General features: G+C 45.9%; 1 protein-coding gene across 1 annotated transcript in view; it reads left to right on the top strand.

The window, feature by feature from the left end:
* The first annotated feature begins 15,661 nt into the window (after positions 1-15,661).
* LOC144679417 (dual specificity calcium/calmodulin-dependent 3',5'-cyclic nucleotide phosphodiesterase 1C-like) overlaps positions 15,662-26,367 on the top strand; it is a 792,900-nt gene continuing 782,194 nt past the window's right edge. The window contains exon 1 of the mRNA XM_078539774.1: positions 15,662-15,746. Within this exon, the coding sequence (XP_078395900.1) occupies positions 15,662-15,746 (85 nt within the window). The remainder of the gene's footprint in view (positions 15,747-26,367) is intronic.

The raw sequence follows: 26,367 nt of genomic DNA on the forward strand, positions 1-26,367 counted from the left end.
CCTGAGCTGAGAGCACAGCATGCAGTCCAGTGGGCAAAGCTGCCTCCAATCGGTCAGGTGGAGTAGGGCGGAGGTTGGTGGGGTTTCAGGCAGCCATGCAGCGCATTAATCTCTGGCCATCCAACTGGTGGCCAGCACTCTCTGAGATACATTAAGGGGCCTTCAGACTTAACCAAGAGAGGTTCTTAGTACACCCAAGCTAACCGACAAGTCTCTCTCTTTTTTCCAGCAGGAGTACATCAGGAGCATGGAGCCTGGTGAACTAGTTGTCTGCCTTGTGGCATACAGAGAGTGGGGATGATGGAGAAGAGAGTAATGGAGGCATCTGGCTGCGCAGAGGGAGGAGTAGCAACCTCTGGAAGAAGAGGCGGCTGGGGATCCCGCACACGCTGCTGAAGAGCCCCAACGAGCTGTTGCTGGTCAGTGCCTAGTTAGACTCAAGGTCTATAGATGCCGCCTTTCATTCCTACAGATGACTGACAACCAGTGTTGCCGAAGACTGTGCATGTCTAGGGAACTGTCACACCTGCCAGCTACTGCAGGATTTGACGCCACAGGGACATGGAGGGCATCCACTGCCAGTGGCCGTGAAAGTGACTGTGGTGCTCAATATTTACACCAGTGGCTCCTTTCAGGACTCCTCAGATGACCTCTGTGGGATGTCACAAGCCTCCAACCACAAAGGCATCCATGAGGTCATAGATGGCATCTTCGCGAGAGCACACCACGCTGTGCATTCCAAGAGAGCCAGGATGCAAGACTAATTGGATTTGTCCAGATCTTGGGTTTCCCATAGGTGCAGGGCGTGATTGACTGGACTCATGTGGCGCTCAGATCTCCGTCACAGCAAGCGGTCAACTATGTCAACCACAAGGGCTGGAAAAAATGTCATGCAGTACAATCAAGCACCTGAAAGCATACCTTATACAAATGCTGTCCCCAGATATTTCTTTTTATTTTATTTCCTAACGGAGACTTCATCCTGTCCTTGGATGAGATTTCATCAAAAATATAAAGGCCACCTGGCCGATTGGCCCGTGCATGAACTGTAATGTTGGATGGGCCAGGAAAATTGGTTACAATTGCTTGCCCGACATCATCTCGCACAATTTTACACCCATTCAGGTCAGGCACGCGCCCGTCCGCAGAATGTAAAATTCTGCCCCTCGATTCTGTCGATCACAGATCCCTGAAGCCTTCCAGGGTCCACAGAGGCTGCGGGTTTGGCTCCTAGTAGGCAAAGGCTACCCACAGAGGACATGGCCGATGACGGCAGCCTCAGACTGCAGCAGAGCGAAAGTACAGCGAGGCTTATGCTACTTGGTGGAGTATACCATGGGATATTGAAAATAAGGTTATGGTGCCTGGACCGGTCTGGTGGAGCCCTATAATATAGTCCACAGAGGGTGTCACGCATCGTCGTCACCTGCTGTGACCTTTACAACCTGGCGCTTCAACGGGGAGAGGAGCTGGCCGAGGAGGAGATGCAGGAGCTGGAAGTCTTCTCCGATGAGGAGGATGTTGACAGTGATGAGAGTGAAGAAGTTCTCAAAATCAACGGCGATGAGGCTCTCGCACTGCCCAGGCGAGGCAGGCGTGCTCAGGAGGCCCTCATACCTGCTAAATTTGTGGAGGATGATGACAACATGCAGTGAGGACACTCCATAGATCTTCACATAGCCTTTGTGAATGTCTGACTCCTGTCTGGCTGAGAGCAGCTCGCTTGTGCTTTGTGGTCAGGTTCATATCATAGAAACACAGCCATGGATCTTTAAAAGCACTTGATCCTTTGTCCACCTTCAGCACATGACCCTTTCAGGAGCACAGTGTCACTGGTTATAGATCTAAGGAGTTGGGAGCCAGCCCCACTTTAAAGGTACACAGAGAGAATGACGGAACTCTGTGACGCCTGCCCACGACATTCTGGCACCAATGACAAGCACCATCGAGGTGCAGGCGTCACTAATATGTCCAGGGAGCGAGAGCCCAGACCATAACTTTAGTCTGAAGGCTGCACAAAGGGAAGAGGCCCTGGACTGAGTCACCTGACTTCATCTTGTTAAGAAAGTTTCACATCTGAGTGACAAGAACACTGCTCATCAGAACAAGGAGCCATAGGCAAGGAGACATTCTTGGGAGTTTTTTTACAATAGTGAACAGCATGTACAAGTGCCCTGGCTGTGCAACTACATCTGCTTAACATCCACAGCAGAGGTGTAGGCAGCCTGCTGACTGTTACACCCTGTTGTCTGTGATGACCTTGGCAGGCATCCCCTGGAGGGCCGAAACCTGGAGGGCCCAGCCTGATTTTGGGGTCCTGCCTGTATGGCAGTGCCAGCCTCCTTGGCCTGTGGAGCTGGAGCTGCTGAGCTCACAGGAAGAGGGAATTTGGATGGGCCAGACACTCCTGGAGTCACCTGGATGGATGGCCCCGGGGGTACACCTGTAGATCCTCTTCCCTATGGGTGCCTGAGGGCTCTTGGCTGACTCGTTGAGGAGAAGGGGTAGCTGGAGTGAGATTGGGCTGCCCCGCACTCCTCTCGCATACACCCTGTTGGAGCCCAACTCTGGCGTTGGCGCTGAAGTTCAACTCGCGCAGCAATGCAGGAGTGACATGCTAGACCAAGGTCTCCATGGTGGCTGCCATCCTACCAGTGTTGACCTCGGTGCATTGGTACGCCGGCGTTTTCACCTCAACCTAAAGTACTCCTCCATCGTGCCTTGCAATCTGAGGAGTGCAGCGGTCATCCCTTCCTGATGTTCCCGAGTTTGCCTTTGCAGCTCCAGCAACTGAGGTATGGCCGAGTCCAGAGGCTCATCATCTGACTCGGACTCAGCAACATTCTGGCCTCCAGCAGTCCTCCGAGTGCCAGACACCTGGCAAGTCCCTGCCGCCGCCTGCTGTGGATCAGACAGTGTGATGTGCTCATCAGATTGTGATCCCAAGGCTACTCTAAAGCTATGTCCTACCGAAATGTGTGTCTCTGTACTGGTGGAGGGTCTGGGTGAGCATTGTGATGGGACTTCAAGGAAGGTGCCTTCAGATTCCTCTTCAGAGGTTTCTTTGGGAGTTGATTGGAGGCCCTGGGTTGTGGACTCCATCGGCTGTTTCCCAGGTGTGCTTTGCTGTAAAGCAAGGAGATAATTAGTGATGGCAGTGGCCTGTGAAATAGGACACATCAGTCACGGCATGGTTGTCTGGTGGATGTTGCACTGCTGGATCCTCATTTGGTTAGAGCACCACCGACCTCACCGTCCACACAGGACTGGTTCAGATCCTCACCGGCCAGCTGGATGGCTTTGTTTTCAAAGTCCGTGAGGACCTTGATTTGAGGCATTCCTCCACCAGTCTGCAACCTCTCGTTGTGTGCCAGCTTGTCCTGCATGAATAGAGATGGAGAGAGTATAAGGAGGACACCTACCAGGCCGGATGATAAGTATGCCTGGCATGTGAGGGTGGTGAGTGGTCCCATTATGGGATGAGGACAATAAAGGTGTTTGAGAGAGCAAATGGTTATGTCCCTTGAACTGGCAGCGAGGGAGGGCCCTGTGGATGTGTGATGGGTTTGAGAGTGTGTGAGTTGAGAGTGATGAGAAGAGTGAATTACCCTGGAGATCATTCATCCCCTTGCGACACTGGGTGGTTGTCCTCTTTGGCGGGGCATTGGTGCTGACTACCGCTGCCACTGCCTCCCAAACTGGATTAGTGATGTTGCTGCCCATCCTGTGGCCAGAGTGGGGGTAGAGGACATGACGCCGGGCCTCCACAATGTCCAAATGGTGCTTGAGTGATGCATCATTGAACCAGGAGACCGCAGTCACTTTTGCCTTTTGGGGCCATGTCTTCTGTGCAGCAGTCCTGGGCTGGAAGCACTGAGAGGTGTGTGCGCGGCTGCACTTTAAATATGGTGCCCGTCTAATGAAGCGTCAAGGTGATCACATGGCGAGCCCATCCGCCATGGATCGGCGTGTTTCCTGGGAATTCATTAGATGGTACATCACGAGGAGCCGCCATTGCAGCTGGTGGGTATTACATCATTTTACCCGCCTGCTCCCTCACTTAGTGCACACCTGGGACGATTACGCCCCTAGTTTCAGAATGACCTATATCATATTCAAACTTCATGCAAAATTCTATCATATTACAGCAAGGTTATTAATTAGTCTGTGTCATTACACAACACTAAATCCAAAATAGCCTGATCTCTGAATGGCTCTTCAAAGTACTGCTGCAGAAACCCACCTCGTACACACTCTGGGAATTCCTCCTACACAGCAATACTTCTGATTTGGTTAACCCAGTCTATGTGTAAATTGAAGTCGCCCATTATTACTGCATTACCCATGTTACATGCATCTCTAATTTCCTGATTTATACCATGCCCAACTTTACCACCACAGTTTGGTGGCCTATAAACAACTCCCAAAAATGTTTTCTGCACCTTGCAATTTCTTTGCTCCACCCAAACCAATTCTGCATCTTGGTCCTTTGATCTAAGATTCACTCTTACTAATGTACTGATCTTGTCCCTTAAGAGTGCCACCCCTCCTCCTTTTCCTTTTAGCCTATCCCTCATAAATACTCAATATCCTTGGATATTCAGTTTTCAATCTTGGTCACCCTGTAGCCACACCTCCATAATGGCAATTAAATCAAACTCATATACCTCAGTTTGTGCATTCAAATCATTAACCTTTTTGCAAATGCTGCATGCATTCCGAGAGAGTGCCATTAATTCTGCTTTTTTATCACTATTCTCTATTCTGATCTTATTTGATGCTTGCCTATGCTTCGCCTGTCTTCTATTTTTGCTTTCTACTTCCTTTTATCAATTTTGCTCCCCTCGAATCTGAGACCCCTCTCAGGTCCCCACCCCTCGCCAATGTCGTTTAAACCTTCCCCAACAGCACTAGCGAATCTCCCTGTGAGGATGTTGGTCCCAGTCCTGCCAAGGTGCAAACCATCCATCTTGTACAGGTCACACCTGCCCCAGAACCAGTCCTAATGCCTCAGAAATCCGATGCCCTCCCGCTTACACCAGCTTTCCAGCCATACGTTCAATCATTCAATTCTCCTCACTAGCATGAGGGACTGAAAGTGATCATGATATTATTGCTTTAGAAGTCCTGCTTTTCAATCTACTCCCTTAATTCTCCTTTCAGGACCTCATCCCCCTTCCTCCCTAAGTCATTGGTACCAATGTGGAACACAACCTCTGGCTGTTCATCCTTCCCCAGAAGAATGTCCTGCAGCTGCTCCATGACACCCTTGACCCTGGCATCAGGAAGGCAACATACATCTTGGAGTCATGTCTACAGCCACAGAAATGTCTGTTTATTCCTCTAACAAATGAATCCCCTATCACTACCCTCTTGTTCCTCTGTCCTGTACAGCTGTGCCACCGTGGTGCCACGAACTTGGCTGTGAATCCTCCAAGGAACCTCCACCAGCATCCAAAACAGAAAACTGATTAGCGAGCGGGACCCCAGGGGACTCCTGCACTACCTGCCTGGTTCTCTTGGACTGCCTGGCAGTCACCCATTTCCTTTCTGCCTCCAGGCTCCTAGCCTGCGGTGTGACTGCCTCCCTGAACGTGCTATCCACGTAGCTCTCAGCCCCACAGATGCACCGCAGTGACTCCAGCCCCCACTCAAGCTCCGAAATCTGGAGCTAAACTTTCTGCAGCTGGTGACACTCCCTGCACATGTGGTTGTCTAGGCTGCTATTTTTGTAACCTCAAGCCTTATCTGCTGGTGCACTCTTAGGTTGTATAATCTGTCCCTTCCAGCCACGTTCTGATAATCGTTTTCCTTATTCCTACCTTGCTCTTTTGCCTTGTCTTCTCTATTTGATTTATCACATCTTCCCAAACATGACCCCTTGTCCCCACTTTTTAATTTGAAGCCCTCTCTACTGCCCTAGTTATACGATTAATGCCAGCACGATTCAGGTGAAGACTGTCCCAACAGTACAGGTCCCACTTTCTCCAGAACCAGTGCCAGTGCCTATGAATCAAAATGCATTTCCCTCACGCCACTCTTTGAGCCATGGATTTAACTGTGTAATCTGATTTACCCTGTGCCAGACTGCTCATGGTGCAGGTAGTAATCAGAGATTATTACCTTTGAAGTTGTGCTTTTTAATTTATCCCCTAGCTGCTCATACTCCTTCAGCAGAACCCCTGTCCTAGTTCTCCCTATGTCATTGGCATCGATGTGGATCCTCCCCCTCCCTCTGCAAGTTCTTCTCCAGCTCAGAGCAGATAGAGTGGACGTGGGGAAGATGTTTCCATTAGTAGGAGAGACTACGACCCGAGGGCACAGCCTCAGAGTAAAGGGAAGACCTTTTAGAACAGAGATGAGGAGAAACTTCTTTAGCCAGAGAGTGGTGAATCTATGGAATTCATTGCCACAGAAGGCTGTGGAGGCCAGGTCATTGAGTGTATTTAAGATAGATAGGTTCTTGATTGGTAAGGGGATCAAAGGTTACGGGGAGAAGGCGGGAGAATGGGGCTGAGAAACTTATCAGCCATGATTAAATGGCGGAGCAGACTTGATGGGCCGAATAGCCTAATTTCTGTTCCTATGTCTTATGGTCTTATGGTCCCGAACACTGGCACAAGGGAGGCAACACAGCCACCTGGATTCCCACTCTCGGCTGCAGAGAACTGTATCTATACCCCTGACTATACTGTCCCCTGCTGCCACTACATCCCTTTTAACTTCCCCCGATTGAATACTCCTGCATCATGGTGCCATGGTCGGTTTACTTATCCACCCTGCAGCCCCCCACTTTCATCCATACAGGCTGCAAGAACCTCAAACCTGTTGGACAATTGCAAGGAGTGAGGCACTTCCACTGAAATTTTCTGGGTCCCCATACCTCACTCGCAGTCACACCTTCCTGTCCCTAATCACTGACTAATGAGCAGACCCTGTCCTCAGGGGTGTCACTGCCTCCTGGCCTGTGCAGTATTATTGTACAGTGCCACAATCTCTATATTTGTTCAGTACCATTTTTTCTAACATTGTTCAATATCCCATTCTGTACTATTGTTCAATATCTTGCCTTCCCTTATTGTTTAGTAGCCAGAGAAGAACATAATACATAAGAAATAGGAGCAGGAGTCAGCTGTATGGCTCCTGAAACCTGCTCCGCCATTCTATAAGTTCATGTCTGGTCTGATCTGATCTTTGCTTTAACTCCACTTCTCTGTGTTTCCCATAATCCTTGACTCTCCGATACTCCAAGGATTTGTCCAACTCAACCTTGACTTCAGTGACATAGTTTCCACTGCTCTTTGGAGTAGAGAATCTCAAAGATTAATGACCCTCTGAGAGCAGAAAACACTCCTCATCTCAGTCTTAAATGGGAGATCCCTTATCCTGAAATGATGCACCCCCAGTTCTAGATTCTCCCATGAGGGGGAGCATCGCCTCAGCATCTACCCTGTCAAGCCCCCTCAGAATTTTTATCTGTTTCAATAAGATCAACTCCCATTCTTATAAACCCCAGTGAATACAGGCTGAACTTGCTTAACCTTTCCTCATAAGACAACCCCTTCATCGCAGGAATCATCCAAGTGAACCTGACCGGAACTGCCTCCAATGTAAACATATCCGCCCGTTTATGGTCTCATAGAAATAGAGAAACATAGAAACTAGGAGCAGGAGTAGGCCATTCGGCCCTTCGAGCCTGCTCCGCCATTCATTATGATAATAGCTGATCAAACAACTCAATAGCCTGCTCTCGCTTTCTCCCCATATCCTTTGATCCCATTCGCCCCAAGAGCTATATCTAACTCCTTCTTGAAAACATACAATGTTTTGGCTTCAACTACTTTCTGTGGTAGCGAATTCCATAGGCTCACCACTCTCTGGGTGAAGAAATTTCTCCTCATCTCAGTCCTAAATGGTCTACCCCGTATCCTCAGAATGTGACCCCTAGTTTTGGACTCCCCCAGCAACGGGAGCATCCTTCCTGCATCTATCCTGTCTAGTCCTGTTGGAATTTTACAGGTTTCTATGAGATCACCCCTCATTCTTCTGGACTCCAGCGAATATAATCCTAACTGACTCAATCTCTCCTCATATGTCAGTCCCGCCATCCCAGTAATCAGTCTGGTAAACCTTCGCTGCACTCCCTCTATAGCAAGAACATCCTTCCTCAGGTAAGGAGACAAAACTGCACATGATATTCCAGCCGGGGTCTCCCAAAGGCCCTGTATAATTGCAGCAAGATATCTGTGCACCTGTACGCGAATCCTCTCACAACACAGGCCAACATACCATTTGCCTTCTTTACCGCCTGCTGCACCTGCATGCTTACCTCCAGCTACTGGTGTACAAGGACACCCAGGTCTCATTGCACATTCCCCTCTCTCAATTTACAGCCATTCTGCCTTCCTGTTTTTGCTACCAAAGCGAATAACCTCACATTTATCCACATTATACTGCATCTGCACGCACTTGCCCACTCACTCAGCATGTCCAAATCACACTGAAGCATCTCTGCATCCCCTCACAGCTCACCCTCCCACCCAGCTTTGTGTCATCTGCAAATTTGGAGATATTACATTTAGTCCCCTCATCTAAATTATTAATATATATTGTGAATAGCGGGGGTCCCAGCACTGATCCCTACGGTACCCCCTAGTCACTGCCGGCCATTCAAAAAAAAACCTGTTTATTCCTGCTCTTGGTTTCCTGTCTGTCAACCAGTTTTCTATCCGTCTCAATACATTACCCCCAATCCCATGCAATTTAATTTTACACGCCAATCTCTTATGTGGGATTTTGTTGAAAGCCTTCTGAAAGTCCAAATAAACCACATCCACTGGTTGCCCCTCATCAACTCTACTAGTTACATCCTCGAAAAATTCCAGTAGATTTGTCAAGCATGATTTCCCTTTTGTAAATCCATGCTGACTCTGTCCAATTCTGCCACTGTTTTCCAAGTGCTCAGCTATTAAATCTTTTTTAATGGACTCTAGAATTTTCCCCACTATAGACGACAGGCTGACTGGTCTATAATTCCCTGTTTTCTCTCTACCTCCCTTTTTAAATAGTGGGGTTACATTTGCAACCCTCCAATCTGTAGGAACTGTTCCAGAGTCTATAGAATCTCAGAAGATGACCACCAATGCATCCACTATTTCTAGGGCCACTTCTTTAAGTGTCCTGGGGTGTAGATTATCAGGCCCCGGGGATTTATTGGCCTTCAATCCCATCAATTTCCCCAACACCATTTCCCTACTAATACTGATTTCTTTCAGTTCCTCCCTCTCACTAAACCCTGTGTTCCCCAACATTTCTGGTATGTTATTTGTGTCCTCCTTTGATGAAGACAGATCCAAAGTATGTATTTAATTGGTCAGCCATTTCCTTGTTCCCCATTTTAAATTCCTCTGTCTCTGATGTAAGGGGCCTACATTTGTCTTCACCAGTCTTTTTCTCTTCACATACCTATAAAGACTTTTACAGTCAGTTTTTATGTTCCTGCAAGCTTACTCTCGTACTCTATTTTCCCCTTCTTAATCAATCCCATGGTCCTCTGCTGAATTCTAAACTGCTCCCAATTCTTAGGTCTGTTGTTTTTTCTGGCCAATTTGTATGCCTCTTCCTTGGATCTAATATTATCTCTAATTTCCCTTGTAAGCCATGGTTTGGCCACCTTTCCTGTTTTACTTTTGCGCCAGACAGGAATAAACAATTGTTGCAGTTCACCCATGCGCTCTGTGCCATTGCCTATTCATCATCATCCCTTCAAGTAGCGTTTCTCAATCCATCATAGCCAACTCGTGCCTCATACCACAGTAGTTTCCTTTATTAAGATTCAGGACCCTACTCTCAGAATCAGCTACGTCACTTTCCATCTTGATGAAGAATTCTATCATATTTTGGTCACTCATCCCCAAGGGGCCTCGCACAACTAGATTGCCAATTATTCCTTTCTCATTACACAATACCCAGTCGAGGATGGCCTCTTCTGTAGTTGGTTCTTCAAAATATGAAACCATCCCGTATACACTCCAGGTATTCCTCCTCTATGGTATTGTTACTAATTTAATTTGCCCAATTTACAGATGCTCCTTTATTACATGCATCTCTAATTTCCTGTTTAATGCCATTCCCAACATTACCACTACAGTTTGGGGGTCTATATACAACCCCCACTAATGTTTTTTGCCCCTTAGTGTCTCCCAGCTCTACAGATTCCACATCGTCGGAGCTAATATCTTCCCTCATTATTGCATTAATTTCTTCTTTAACCAGCAATGCAACTCCACCGCCTTTTCCTTTTTGTCTGTCTTTCCTGAATACTGAATACCCCTGGATGTTCAGTTCCCATCCTAGGTCACCCTGCAGCCATGTCTCCGTAATCCCGACTATATCATACCTGTTTCCATCTATTTGCGCGGTTAATTCATCCACTTAATTGCGAATGCCCCTTCTGTTAAGGCACAAAGCCTTAAGGCTTGTCTTTTTAACATCACTTGTCCCATTCCCACTATTTTTCATTGAGTCCCTGTTTGATTCTTACCCTTGATTTCTCTGCATATCACTTTTATTTTTCCCCTCTTTGCCTTTTGTTCTGGTCTTTGATTCCCTTTCCTCAGACTCCTTGCATAGGTTCCCATCCCCCTGCCATTTTAGTTTAAACCCTCCCCAACCACTACAGCAAATATCCCCCCTAGGACATCAGTCCTGGTCCTGCCCAGGTGTAACCTGTCCAGTTTGTACTGGTCCCACCTCCCCCAGAACCGGTCCCAATGTCCCAGGAATCTGAAACCCTCCCCCTCACACCATCTCTTCAGCCGCCTATTCATCCAATATATCCTGCTATTTCTACTCTGACTAGCACGTGGCACTGGTAGTAATCCTGAGATCACTACGTTTCAGGTCCTACTTTTCAACTTACTTCCTAACTCCCTATATTCTGCTTTTAGGACCTCATCCCTTTTTTTTTTACCTATGTCGTTTGTACTAATATGTACCACGACCACTGGCTGTTCACCCTCTCCCTTCAGAATGTCCTATAGCCGCTCTGAGACATCCTTGACCCTAGCACCAGGGAGTCAACATATCATCCTGGAGTCTCGTTTGTGGCCACAGAAAGGCCTGTCTATTCCCCTTACAATTGAATCCCCTATAAGTATTGCATTCCCACAGTTTTTACTCCTCCCCTGTGCAGCAGAGCCAACCATGGTGCAATGAATTTGGCTGTTGCTGCTTTCCTCTGAGAGGCCATTCCCCTCAACAGTATCCAAAGCAGTATATCTGTTTTGCAGGGGAATGGTCACAGGAGATTCCTGCACTGCCTGCCTAGTCCTATTGCTCTGCCTGGTGGTCACACATTCCCTTCTTGCCTGTGGACTCTTAGCCTGCAGTGTGACCACCTCTCTATACGTGCTATCCACGATACTCTCCAACCAATTGTTTAATTGGTTGACTCCAAAAAGAGTTAAAAATGAGGTGTCAACCTGGTGAAGCTATAATACAGGACTACTTGCGCGCCAAACAGCATAAGCAGCAAGTGATAGACAGGGCTAAGCGATCCCACAATCAACAGATCAGATCTAAGCTCTGCAGTCCTGCCACATCCAATGGTGATGGACAATTAACAACTCACTGGAGGAGGTGACTCCACAAATATCCCCATCCTCAAAGATGGAGGTGCCCAGCACAGCAGTGCAAAAGATAGGGCTGAAGCATTCGCAAGAATCTTCAGTCTGAAGTGCCGAGTGGATGATCCATCTTGGCCTCCCCCGAAGGTCCCCAACGTCATAGATGGCAGCCTTCAGCCAATTCGATTCACTCCATGTGATATCAAGAAATGGCTGAAGACACTGGATACTGCAAAGGCTCTAGGGTCTGACAATATTACAGCAATAGAACTAAAGACTTGTGCTCCAGAACTGGCCTTGCCCCTAGCCAAGCTGTTCCAGTACAGCTACAACACTGGCATCTACCCGGCAATGTGGAAAATTGCCCAGGTGTGTCCTGTACACAAAAAGCAGGATAAATCCAACCTGGCCAATTACTGCCCCATCAGCCTACTCTCGATCATCATTAAAGTAACATAAGGGGTCATCAACAGTGCTATTAAGTAGCACTTGCTTAGCAATAACCTGCTCACTGATGCCCAGTTTGGGTTCCGCCAGGGACACTCAGCTCCTGACCTCATTACAGCCTTGGTTCAAACATGGACAAAAGAGCTGAACTCCCAAGGTGAGGTGAAAGCGACTGCCCTTGACATCAAGACAGCATTTGACCGAGTGTGGCGTCAAGGAGCCCTGGAAAAACTGGAGTCAATGCGAATCGGAGAATAACTCTCCATTGCTTGGAGTCATACCTAGCACAAAGGAAGATGGTTGTGGTTGTTGGAGGTGCAGCTCCCACAACACTGAAGAAGCTGGACACCATCCAGCCACAAAGCAGCCTGCTTGATTGGCACCACATCCACAAACATTCACTCCCTCCATCACAAATGCACAGTAGCAGCAGTGTGTACCATCTACAAGATGCACTGCAGGAATTCACCAAGCTTCCTTCGACAGCACCTTCCAAACCCACGACCACTATCGTCTAGAAGGACAAGGGTAGTAGATAGATGGGAACGCCACGACCTGGAAGTTCCCCCCCAAGTAACTCACCATCCTGACTTGGAGATATATCACCGTTCCTTCACTGTTGCTGGGTCAAAATCCTGGAACTCTCTTCCTAACAGCACTGTGGATGTACCTACACCACATGGGCTGCAGTGGTTCAAGAAGGCAGCTCACCACCACTTTCTCAAGGGCAACTAGGGGTGGGCAACAAATGCTGGCTCAGCCAGTGAAGCCTACATCCCATGAATAAATAAAAAAAGGTCTGTTTCAAAGCACATGAATGTGAGACTGAAAAGGGAGGCGATCACTGAGTGGGAGCATGGTTTACCCTTGCATTAAGAGGGCATATAGATGCATATGCACAATGCTTTCAAATAACGCGACCATTCTCATGAACAGCAAATGTATTTACAAAGGTGCATGGTATAAACAGTGATTGAACACCCGTGACCCAGAATGATGTCAAAGCTTCTTAATTTTTCTAACCCGACCACCACAGCTAGGTGCATCACTGACATCTGCAGCAGAGGTGGAGGCAGCCTGCCGACTGGCATGCCCTGTTGTCTTTGATGACTTTGGTGGGCATCCTCTAGAGGGCCGAGACCTGGAGTGCCCTGGCCTGCTTTAGGTGTCCTGCTGTGGGGTAGGTGCACCCTCCTCAGACTGTACAGCTGGAGGTGATGGGGTCATGGGCAGAGGAGCTTGGGATTGGCTGGACACTGTTAGTATCACCTGGGGTCTCCAGCTTCCGGTCCTCCTACCTGTTGGTGTCCAAGGGCCCATGCCTGACTGTCTCAGGAGAAACAGCTCCTGGGGGAGGCCAAGATGCTCTATCCCCCTCTCGCCTAGCCACTGATGGATAGCACCAATGCCTATAGCGTTGAAGCGCAGGTCCGAGCGCAAATCCGGCAGGATCTGCTGGACCAAGGTCTCCATGGTGGTCACCACCCTTCCCATGGAGACCTTGAGATTCATGTCGGAGCCACAACATTAGAGAGAATGCGGATGGACTCCTCTATCCTTGGCTCTAGGCTGTTGAATGCATCTCGCAACTCTACCTGAATTTTTACCGCCTGTCATTGCATCTCCAGCACTTGTGACATGGCAATTTCCAGAGGCTCATCATCAGGCTTGGGTGCCTGATCTCCAACAGTCCTCTGAGTGCCAGACACCTGGGCTTTCATTGTCTCCTTCTGTTGTGGAGACATGTCAGTGAGATGTTCCCCAGAATGTGACCCTGAGCCTACTCTATAACTAGGACCCACCGGGGTGTGTGTCTCTGAGCTAGTGAAGGGTGAAGGTAAATGTAAAATTCTGCCCTTGGAAGTATTGTGAACCATGAGGAGGATGGTGTAGAAACATTGGTGGAATGGGCGGACAAGCTACAGATGAAATTTAATGCAGAGAAGTGTGAAGCAATTCATTTTGGTAGGAAGAACATTGAGAGCTAATATAAAATGAAGAATACAGTTCTACAGGGGATTCTACAGGAGCAGAGGGACTCAAGTGTATATGTGCATAAATCATTGAAGGTGGCAGGACAGGTTGAGAGGATAGTTATTAAAGCATACAGCATCCTGGGTTTTATCAATAGGGGCATAGGGTACAAATGCAAGGAAGTGATGTTAAACCTAAATAAAACACTGCCTAGGCCTCAACTGGAGTACTGTGTCTAGTTCTGGGCATCACACTTTAGAAAGAATGTGAAGGCATTGGAGAGAGTGCAGAAAAGATTCACGAGATTGGTTCCAGAGGTGAGGAACTTCAGTTATGTAGATAGAATGGAGAAGTTGGGACTGTTCTCTGAGAGGAGATTTGATAAAGTTATTCAAAATCATGAAGGTTTTGGAAAGAGTAAATAGGGGGAAACTATTTCCATTAGTGGAGGGATCAAGAACCAAAGGACACAGATTTAAGGTATTTGGCAAAAGGGGCAATGGCAACATAAGGAAAACCTTTTTCAGGTGCGAGTTCTTAGGATTTGGAATGCACTGCCTGAGAGTGCAGGGGAGGAGTCAACTGAAGCTTTCAAAAGTGAATTGGATCATTATCAGCGCAGACTCAACAAAATGAATGGCCTCATGTGCTGTAACCATTCTATAATTGTATAATTCACCCAGTCGAAAATTTCCTGTTTTTTGGGTTTAACGTTCCTCTCATTGTATCTTCTAAGTGTAGATTGGTAAATATTTGAAGCAGAGAATGATAAAGGGTGATGGTACTGAGAATGAATTAGATTGTTGCTGCAAAGAGCCAAATGGCTTCCTGCTGTTTTGTAAAACCGTGTGGTTCTGTTATCAGAGCTGACTGATTAAGAAATCAAAAACTGCTATGCATAACATTTGCTATTAAAGTATCTTTCAAGAATAGTAAGAATTCTGTTCTTTAATTTTATTCAGAGATAAGTCTAAACCCATCAAGCAGATTTTAGACAATGACAGCATTATTTGGAGAATCTGTTTAATGTTTTTCCTTTAATTGATTTAATTGTAAGGATTGAATTATTGTCAAGGTCATGGACTTCTCTTTCTTCATACTGTTCTGTATATAACAATCAACCATTTAATTTTCTCCCAAATATAATTCAGCTGTGGATTGAAGGAATGAGTTATTTTTGGAAGTATTAATGATATGCTTGTTCGATGTTGAATAATTGTATAAAAATAAGAAAATATACGGATGAAGAAGCTGGTTTTACCTTATAACTGTAAACCCTGAAAAGTAGCACAATCTCAAAAAATACGAACAATGTACCATCTGTAATTAGTTCCACATAACATCTTTCAGCCTGTGAAATGTGATGGTAAGCGAAAAGCAACTGTTACAAGGTGATTGAGGTGGGGTGGATTAATCAGACTGCCTATAGTACGCCAGCATTTCAGTGAGTACATCAGGGGTGGAGATGCTGCTTGGTGTCTGTATTCCAGTATTAGGAGATATGCGAGGCCAGGCGTGAGTGCTGATAGATGCAGAATTGTAGCGATAGCTAATTTCAAGCTCCATACCCAGAACTTGTGACACGGTTGCACCTGGATTACAGAAATCTGAATATGACTGAGCCAAATAGTAGAAAACGAGGGTTCAAAAAATGCCGGAGTGCGACTTTCAACATTGATGGATTTAGTTTCACTATACGTAAGTGAATAGATTGTGACTGAAAAGAGTTTGAGGACTGAAATAACTTGCATTGGAGATTATTCTGTATGCATGTGCTTTCTTCAAATGTATACAAACACAGGTTTAGATTCATGCATTTATTTGAGAGAATTTGCAATTCATATGAAAAGTAACCAAGATTTGGTGCAAAATATCAACTGGCGTAGTTTTATCCACCTTATGTTTTGTAATTTAGATAGTTAACATTAAAGAGATTGGGTCTATTGCAAATAGGTTTGTGGTTCAAAAAATCCTCACAACTCTAGTTGCAGTGAATGGTGAGCTAGAATGGTATAATGTGTCAATGTTTGCGTTAAAATAGATGTAATTTTTTTAGTAGCATTTAAATGTCAGTTACCCCAGTGATCATACCAGGTGATGCTTAATGAAGAGTTGACCATCATGGCGCAAAATATCATCTTACGAGACAGAAGGCTGCCGCTAAAATCCAAAGAGTGCTTATGTTATAATAACGCTGTCCACCTACATAAGTGTTGCTGCACTACAGAAAGCGACTTTCTTTAGCTATAAGGCATTATACTAATGCAAGTATGTTTGCATAACATTCTGAAAAATTATTACAGCAGGTACTGTGACTGCATTTCATCTTTTAATCTGTTTTGCAAGAATATTTAAGCACTCTAATTAAGCCTTATCAGTGTGAGATTTTGTTTTTAATGAGACATCTTGCTATTAGAAAATGCAAACCTGTTAGATTGTGTATTGAATTGCCTTTAGATATCCACTGCACTTTTATAACAGAGTCCATTATAAAATCTAAGTAGCAATAACCAGCAGATTGTTGATGTACTGTTCTGTTACATTAATTGAATGATAATTGCTGCAATGCACTGAAGAGGCGACATGACAGAGAGGTAAGATCATTTTGGATCGTATGAACTTTGCAGAACATTTCAAAGCTGATGTTTGCCATGTCTTACTGATAAAATGCTCTGTGAGCTGATTGCTGTCTCCATGGTGACAAAACAGGACATGATGTCACATAATGATTTCAACTGCTGCCAGCAACTTGTTTTAGCATCCAGCTCCCATTCGCAGCTTGAAATTCAGTGGGTATTTCATTATTCGTGTTTGTTGAGTAATGAGTACAACTTGCCTCTCCTCACACATTAAACCCTGAAAACAGTCTGAATATAGGGCATGCGGTGTTGACATGACTGTGGGCGAGAAGACACCTCAGGGTTCTTCATTTATTATTAACAAGTTGTGTTGGGCCTCCACTCATTAGCTAAAGATATAAATCTTTTGTGGACACTTTTTTGCTGAGGAAGATACTAAAAATCTTGGGCAGAATTTTCTGCCTGCTGGGTGGGTGGGCCCGGCCCAATCTCTGGTGGGCGGGGAGCCGATCCCCGCCGGAGAAGTGGGCCCCACTGCCATTTTAAGTGGGCGGGCCAATTAAGGCCTGCCCAGCATGACGCCTGGTGGGAAGCGCTATGCGCTTCCTGTGTGGGCGGGGGAGGATTCCCCAAATGCAAGAGTGCGCTATTTCGTGCATGCGCACTAAAGAGCGCACATCTCCCTGAGGCTAAGTGCTGCCTCAGGGAGATCGCTGAAAGTTGTACAAACATTAAAAATAAAAAAAAGAAATCCTTAACATGTCCCCCTCATGTGACAATGTCACACGAGATGGGACATGCTAATAAGTTTCACACAAACTTTATTACACTTTTTTAAACCCGACATGAAACCTCATCCTGCCGGTGGATGAGGTTTCATGCAATTTCAGAAGCCTGCCGGTTCTCCTGGTCTGCCGGCCAGCCTTAAGGTTGGATGGGCAGGTCCTTTAATTGCTTTAATTATCCAGTCAATGGCCTCAATTGGCCATTGACAGGTCGGCAGGTGCACAGCTGATTTGGCTGTGCCCTCGCCTTCCTGAAAATTTAAATGGGGCCCTGCCCCCTGCTCGCCGACAGCAAAATTCAGCCCCTTGAGTTTAGGTACACTTGAATGTGTTTTTTGAATGAAAGATTAAACTAATTTGCATGTTCAACTGGATGTAAAACAAAAGCAACTTGCATTTATATCAGGTCTTTTTATAGAAAATGGGGGAGGCAATGGCGTAGTGGTATTGTTGCTGGACTAGTAATCCAGAGACCCAGGGTAATGCCCTGGGGACCTGGGTTTGAATCCCACCACAGCAGATGGTGGAGTTTAAATTCAACAAAAATCTGGAATTAAATGTCTAATGATGACCATGTTGATTGTTGTAAAAACCCATCTGGTTCACTAATGTCCTTACCTGGTCTGGCCTACATGTGACTCCAGCAATGTGGTTGACTCTTAAATGCCCTCTGAAATGGCCCATCAAGCCACCCAGTTGTAACAAACTGCTACAAAGTCGCTAAAAAGGAATGAAACCGGGCGGACCACCCGGCATCGACCTAGGCACCTGAAACGACAACAGCAATCGCAGCCCTGTCAACCCTGCAAAGTCCTCCTTACTAACACCTGGGGGCTAGTGCCAAAATTGGGAGAGCTGTCTCACAGACTAGTCAAGCAGCAGCCTCACAGTCATCCTCATGGAATCATACCTTACAGATAATGTCCCAGACACCACCATCACCACCCCTGGGTATGTCCTCTCCCACCAGCAGGACAGACACAGCAGAGGTGGCGGCACAGTAGTATACAGTCGGGAGGGAGTTGCCCTGAGAGTCCTCAACATTTACTCCGGACCCCATGAAGTCTCATGGCATCAGGTCAAACATGGGCAAGGAAACCTCCAGCTGATTACCATGTACCGCCCTCCTTCAGCTGATGAACCAGTGCTCCTCCAATGTGAACATCACTTGAAGGAAGCACTGAGGGTGGCAAGGGTGCAGAATACACTCTGGGTGGGGGATTTCAATGTCCATCACCAAGAGTGGCTCGGTAGCACCACTACAGACTGAGCTGCCCGAGTTCTATATAACATAGCTGCTAGACTAGGTCTGTGGCAGGTGGTGAGGAAACCAACAAGAGGGAAAACATACTTGACCTCATCCTCACCAACCTGCCTGCCGCAGATGCATCTGTCCATGACAATATCGGTAGGAGTGACCACAGCACAGTCCTTGTGGAGCACCACCGTGCTAAATGGGATAGATTTTGAACAGATTTAGCAACTCAAGACTGGGCATCCATGAGGCACTGTGGCCATCAGCAGCAGCAGAATTGTACTCGAACACAATCTGTAACCTCATGGCCTGGCATATCCCCAACTCTACCATTACCATCAAGCCAGGGAATCAACCCTGGTTCAAAGAAGAGTGCAGGAGGGCATGCCAGGAACAACACCAGGCATACCTAAAAATGAGGTGTCAACCTGGTGAAGCTATAACACAGGACTACTTGCACGCCAAACAGCATAAGCAGCAAGTGATAGGGTTAAGTGACCCCACAACCAATGGATCAGACCTAAGCTCTGCAGTCCTGCCACATCCAGTCATGAATGGTGGTGGACAATTAACTCACTGGAGGAGGAGGCTCCACAAATATCCCCATCCTCAATGATGGAGGTGCCCAGCACATCAGTGCAAAAGATAAGGCGGAAGCATTCGCAAGAATCTTCAGCCAGAAGTGCCAAGTGGATGATCCATCTCGGCTTCCTCCGGAGGTCCCCAGCATCACAGATGCCAGTCTTCAGCCAATTCGATTTACTCTATGTGATACCAAGAAATGGCTGAAGACACTGGATACTGCAAAGTCTATGGGCCCTGACAATATTCTGGTAATAGTGCTGAAGACTTGTGCTCCAGAATTTGCCACGTCCCTAGCCAAGCTGTTCCAGTATAGCTACAACACTGGCATCTACCTGGCTATGTGGAAAATTGCCCAGCTATGTCCTGCACACAAAAAGCTGGACAAATCCATCCCAGCAAATTACCGCCCCATCAGCCTACTCTAGATCATCATTAAAGGAAGGGGTCATCAACAGTGCTATCACTTGCTTAGCAATAACCTGCTCACTGATGCCCAGCTTGGGTTCCGCCAGGGGCCACTCAGCTCCTGACCTCATTACAGCCTTGGTTCAAACATGGACAAAAGATCTGAACTCCCAAGTTGAGGTGAGAGCGGCTGTCCTTAACACCAAGCCAGCATTTGACCAAGTGTGGCATCAAGGAACCCTACCAGAACTAGAGTCAATGGGAATCAGGGGGAAAACTCTCCGCTGATTGGAGTCATACCTAGCATAAAGGAAGATAGTTGTGGTTGTTGGAGGTCAGTCACCTTGGCTCCAGGAAACCACTGCAGGAGTTCCTCAGCATAGTGGCAAGAAAGTGAGAGAAACTCAAAGTAGAGAGAGAGAAAAAAAAACTGGGAGGTGGGTAAGATGGGGGTGGGTTAGCAAATAGGACAGCACAAACAACAACATCTTAATTTATATATGGTCTTTAAAATAGTAAAAGATCCCAAGGTAGCTTTCAGTTAATTGCCTCATTTAAATGTGTGGCCTATAAATTCAGTGTAATGCCAATTTATCATTCGCCAAGAGGTCTGCTAGGCCCCCAGTGCATGAGCCACCTTATTGACACAAGTCATCACACTGGTAGAAACAGTACAACAACAACAATGTTGTTGCTGCATAATGTCTGCATAACCTGTACAATTTCAGTCTTGTACTTTTTGCATTCTTGAATCCCCAAGACTTCAATCACCTTGTGCAGCGCAACATAACCCAATTCATCCTCCTTCTCCTTCAGGTACCATGCAATAAGAGGACGTTGGCGACTATGGACTTCCATTGGATCGGTTCATGATCATGCTTGGCAAAGCACTGCGGTGGTTTGCCATTACCTTTTGCAGCCTGGCTGACCAGGAAACTCTCCCACTCTTTAATGTTTGACATCAGGCATATTGGAAGGATTTACAGGCTGATAATCAACATGTTTAGCTATGTTATTCAAGCAACTACCATGACCATCAAGTCCTGACTTGATGTCAAGTGGGACTTGAACCCAGAGCTTCAGGATCAGATGTAGGGACGCTCACTGTGCCACAAAACCTACTCACAATCCTAATCATCACTACTGCTATTTAAAAGAATCATGCAATACTCACTTTTTTAATATGCATTCATGGAATGGGAGCATCTTTGACAAGGCCATAATTTATTGTCTATCGTTAATTACCCTTGAGAAAGTGGTGGTGAGCTGGCTTCTTGAACTGTTGCAGTCCATGCAGTATAGGGACAGGCATAATGCTGTTAGGAAGGAAGTTCTTATCTAAATTTTCTCTGGCAGTTTATTAGACTATTAGGATTATTAGACCATTTCAGAGGGTGGTTAAGAGTCAACATGATGAAAGGCCATGGCCTGAAACGTTAACTCTGATCCTCTTTCCACAGATGCTGCCAGACTTGCTATGTATTTCCAGAATTTTGTGTGTTTATTTCAGATTCCCAGCAATGCCTCTCCCATGTCCTCTCCCATGACTCAGCACTGTGAGGTTTCTGGTGAATGCAGGAGTGATGTTAGCTCCTTTCATCAATGACCACCCATTCTTCCCCCCTCCCCCAGCAAACACTAAGGTGGCTGCAAACTGAGCTTCCATTTCAGCAGTGTCAGCAGTAGGAAGCAGTAGAAGCTGGTAGGTCTGTAATGAAATGTTTCATCATGGTTTGTTCCAAGGTGTTGAAAGAGCTGACCACTAGGTCAAAATAGGACAGAATGGTCTCTATGCAGTCCATTAAGATTTAAGACAAGTTCTCTATACTCATCAACTTTATGAGCACTCCGGCAGGCTGTCCAGTGTACTATGCATTTGTAGGTTTATGTCCACAAGGTCTTTTTCTGTAGCCTGGGTCCACAAATGGAGTATTCGTGTCCTCTGCAGCAACATCGTTTTCACTAGGCTGGAACCTGTGGCATCATTTTCCCTTGTCTTCACTCTAGCGCAATTGTGCCCAATGAATCAACACATGGAGATCCCTCTGCTAACCTAACCTCTAAGGCCCACCTGATGTCAATATTTGAGTTTGTGTTTGCAAGATTCCGATTAAGTGATGATGAGTCTCTGAAATGGGTTCTTCTTCCTCCATTGGCTGAGTGGTATTGACATTCTCAGCAACTGAAATGAAAGATAGGGATAAGGGTTAGCTTGTGGTGTGATGCAGAGTAGTCTGTCGGCTGCAGATGCTTTTAGCACATATGCAGAGTTTGTGGGGCGAGACAAAAGTCAGAAGAGACAAAGATAATTTGTAGAGATAATCAAGAAAGATAATCAAGAAAGATAATCAAGAAAGGCTGCAGCAAGCCTTTGTCATCACCCCCCCTTAAAATGGCTAGGATGGTCCCTTCAAGGGGAAGAGAGTTCAGAGACTTGTTCCTCCTTCTCCTGTGGCAGCTTGTTGCCTTGTGTTGAGTACACCCTTCTTCTGCAGAGTAAAGTGTGTTTGAGAGATTCATTCAAGGTGTTTGAAAAATTTGGGGGTCATGGTGGAATATTGGATCTTTGTGTCTGAGATGTGAGTTATGGGTAAATTGTAAATATGAGGAGAAGGAGGCCTAAGGAAGTGTATTGTAATGATTGCAGGAGTTTGTGTCTGGTGGAGGATAATGTTGAGTGTGCTGTAAGCATTGTAATTAATAAGGTGCAGTTGTGATCAGCAGGTATTTTAACAGTCTCCTTCACAATTCATTGATTTTTCCCTGTATTGCAGCAATGTTCTTGGGCAGTGTTCCTAACACTGCCATACTCAACAATGTGTTCTCATTCAAAAACAGAATTACCTGGAAAAACTCAGCAGGTCTGGCAGCATCGGCGGATAAGAAAAGAGCTGACGTTTCGGGTCCACACGACCCTTCAACATTCTCATTGTTCTCATTAACAAAAACAGAATTACCTGGAAAAACTCAGCAGGTCTGGCAGCATCGGTGGAGAAGAAAACAGTTAACGTTTCGAGCCTTCACGGCCCTTCGGCAGAACTGAAGCATAGTTAGGAGAGGGGTGAAATATAAGCTGGTTTAAGGTGGGGGGGCCGGGGGGTGGGGGGGAGAGAGAAGTTGAGGGTGGGGTGGTTGTGGAGATAAGCAAGCCGTGATAGGAGCAGATAATCAAAAGATGTCACAGACAAAAGGATCAAAGAGGTGTTGAAAGTGGTGATATTTGTCTAAGAAAAGTGCTAATTAAGAATGGATGGCAGGACATTCAAAGTACAGCTCTAGTGGGGGTGGGGTGGAAAGACTAACAAGGTTTTAGTTTTAGATTTAAAAATAATGGAAATAGGTGGAAATAGGCCATTATTTTTAAATCTATAACTAAAACCTTGTTAGTCTTTCCACCCCACCCCCACTAGAGCTGTACTTTGAATGTCCTGCCATCCATTCTTAATTAGCACTTTTCTTAGACAAATATCACCACCTTCAACACCTCTTTGATCCTTTTGTCTGTGACATCTTTTGATTATCTGCTCCTATCACTGCTTGCTTATCCCCACAACCACCCCACCCTCAACTTCTCTCTCCCCCACCCCCCGCCCCCCCCGCCTTAAACCAGCTTATATTTCACATCTCTCCTAACTATGCTTCAGTTCTGCCGAAGGGCCGTGAAGGCTCGAAACGTTAACTGATTTCTTCTCCACCGATGCTGCCAGACCTGCTGAGTTTTTCCAGGTAATTCTGTTTTTGTTTTGGATTTCCAGCATCCGCAGTAGCTTTTAGTTTTTTGTTTTTATCATTGTTCTCATTGCCTGTTGAGTAGATGTCTGGAAGGCTTCCTGCCCCCAGGTCAAAAAGGATGTACCTTTTCCACTCCACTGCCTGCACTAAGATCTCCAGTGCAGCAGCATACATTCTTCAGCCATTGTTTCCTCAGGTTGATCCAAAGTCTCTACTGTCAGACTGTTTATAAATAGTATCCTGCACTCTCGATATCAGCCCACACTGATAGATACAGCTAATGATTAGCACTGGTTGCATGCACAAAAGTTTGTAAGTAGCAAGCAGCAATTAGCTGCATTGATAGTAACTGTTACGGCCAGTTTGTCCTCTGCCCACCTATGTTCAGGTGCAACCTGATTTCTAGGCCAATGTGTCCAGCTTAAACATCTCAGAATTTCTATTTTGCATAAAGAATCTGAAATGAACGATAGAAACTAGGGTAGTTTTACTTCAAAGCACATTGTCTATGTACTATTCTACTGAAGTTGTTAAATGATTTTAGGATGGGTTAACACTGGCATTATCTTCTGCAATTCCTCTTTCTGCTATTTGCCAGAGGTGCTAACCTATCTATTTTAAATGGATTAACATTATCTTTATAAACTGAAAATGAAATTTCAGACAAATATGCAAGGTATTCACGTGTTACATAGAAACAGAAAATAGGAGCAGCAGTAGGCCATTCGGCCCTTCGAGCCTGCTCCACCATTCATTATGATCATGGCTGATCATCCAATTCAATAGCCTGCTCCCGCTTTCTCCCCATACCCTTTCATCCCTTTCACCCCAAGAGCTATATGTAACTCCTTCTTGAAAACATACAATGTTTTGGCCTCAACTACTTTCTGTGGTAGCGAATTCCACGGGCTCACCACTCTCTGGGTGAAGAAATTTCTCCTCACCTCAGTCCTAAATGGTCTACCCCCTATCCTCAGACTGTGACCCCTGGTTCTGGACTCCCCCACCATCGGGAACATCCTTCCTGCATCTACTCTGTTTAGTCCTGTTAGAATTTTATAGGTTTCTATGAGATCCCTGCTCATTCTTCTGAACTCCAGTGAATATAATCCTAACTGACTGAATCATTCCTCATATGTCAGTCCCGCCATCCCAGGAATCGGTCTGGTAAACCTTTGCTGCACTCCCTCCATAGCAAGAACATCCTTCCTCAGATAAGGAGACCAAAACTGCGCACAAAATTCCAGGTGTGGTCTCACCAAGGCTCTGTATAATTGCAGCAAGGCATCCCTGCTCCTGTACGCGAATCCTCTCGCTATGAAGGCCGACATACCATTTGCCTACTTTACCGCCTGCTGCATCTGCAGGCTTACCTTCAATAACTGGTGTACGAGGACACCCAGGTCTCGTTGCACATTCCCCTCTCTCAATTTATAGCCATTCAGATAATAATCTGCCTTCCTGTTCTTGCAACCAAAGTGGATAACCTCACATTTATCCACATTATACTGCATCTGCCATGCATTTGCCCACTCACTCAGCTTGTCCAAATCACACTGAGGCATCTCTGCATCCTCCTCACAGCTCACCCTCCCACCCAGCTATGTGTCATCTGCAAATTTGGAGATATTAGTTTCCTCATCTAAATCAGTAATATATATTGTGAATAGCTGGGGTCCCAGCACCGATCTCTGTGGTACCCTACTAGTAACTGTCTGCCATTCAGAAAAAGACTCGCTTATTCCTACTCTTTGTTTGCTGTCTGCCAACCAGTTTTCTAACCATCTCAATACACCATCCCCAATCCCATGCGCTTTAATATTACACTCCAATCTCTTATGTGGAACTTTGTCGAAAGCCTTCTGAAAGTTCAAACTTCATTAACTCTACGAGTTACATCCTCGAAAAATTCCAGTAGATTTGTCAAGCATGATTTCCCTTTCGTAAATCCACGCTGACTCTGTCTGTTTCTGCCACTGATTTCCAAGTGCTCAGCTATTAAATCTTTTATAATGGACTCTAGAATTTTCCCCACTACCGACGTCAGGCTGACTGGTCTATAATTCCCTGTTTTCTCCCTACCTCCCTTTTTAACTAGTGGGGTTACATTAGCTACCCTCTAATCTGTAAGAACTGTTCCAGAGTCCATAGAATCTCAGAAGATGACCACCAATTTTGAGGACCACTTCCTCAAGAATCCTGGGATGTAGATTATCAGGCCCTGGGGATTTATCGGCCTTCAATCCCATCAATTTCTCCAACACCATTTCCCTACTAATACGGATTTCTTTCAGTTACTCCCTCTCACTAAACCCTGTGTTCCCCAGCATTTCTGGTATGTTATTTGTGTCCTCCTTTGTGAAGACAGAACCAAAGTATTTATTTAGTTGGTCAGCCGTTTCTTTGTTCCCCATTATAAATTCCCCTGTTTCTGACTGTAAGGGACCTACAGTTGTCTTCACCAATCTTTTTCTCTTCACATACCTACAGAAACTTTTACAGTCAGTTTTTATGTTCCCTGCAAGCTTACTCTCATACTCTATTTTCCCCTTCTTAATCAACCCCTTGGTCCTCCTTTGCTGAATTCTGAACTGCTCCCAATCCTCAGGTCTGTTGTTTTTTCTGGCCAATTTGTATGCCTCTTCCTTGGAACTAATACTATTTCATATTTCCCTTGTCAGCCATGTTTTGGCCACCTTTCCTATTTTACTTTTGCGCCAGACAGGAATAAACAATTGTTGCTGTTCACCCATGAGCTCTTTGAACGTTTGCCATTGCCCATCCACCGTCATCCCTTTAAGTAACGTTTCCCAATCCATCATAGCCAACTCGCGCCTCTTACCATCATAGTTTCCTTTATTAAGATTCAGGACCCTAGTCTCAGAATCAACTACATCACTCTCCATATTGATGAATAATTCTATCATATTATGGTCGCTCACCCCCAAGGGGCCTCGCACAACTGGATTGCCAATTTT

The sequence above is a fragment of the Cetorhinus maximus genome, chromosome 4, assembly GCF_964194155.1.
Source record: "Cetorhinus maximus chromosome 4, sCetMax3.hap1.1, whole genome shotgun sequence".
In the NCBI taxonomy this organism is placed as follows: domain Eukaryota; kingdom Metazoa; phylum Chordata; class Chondrichthyes; order Lamniformes; family Cetorhinidae; genus Cetorhinus; species Cetorhinus maximus.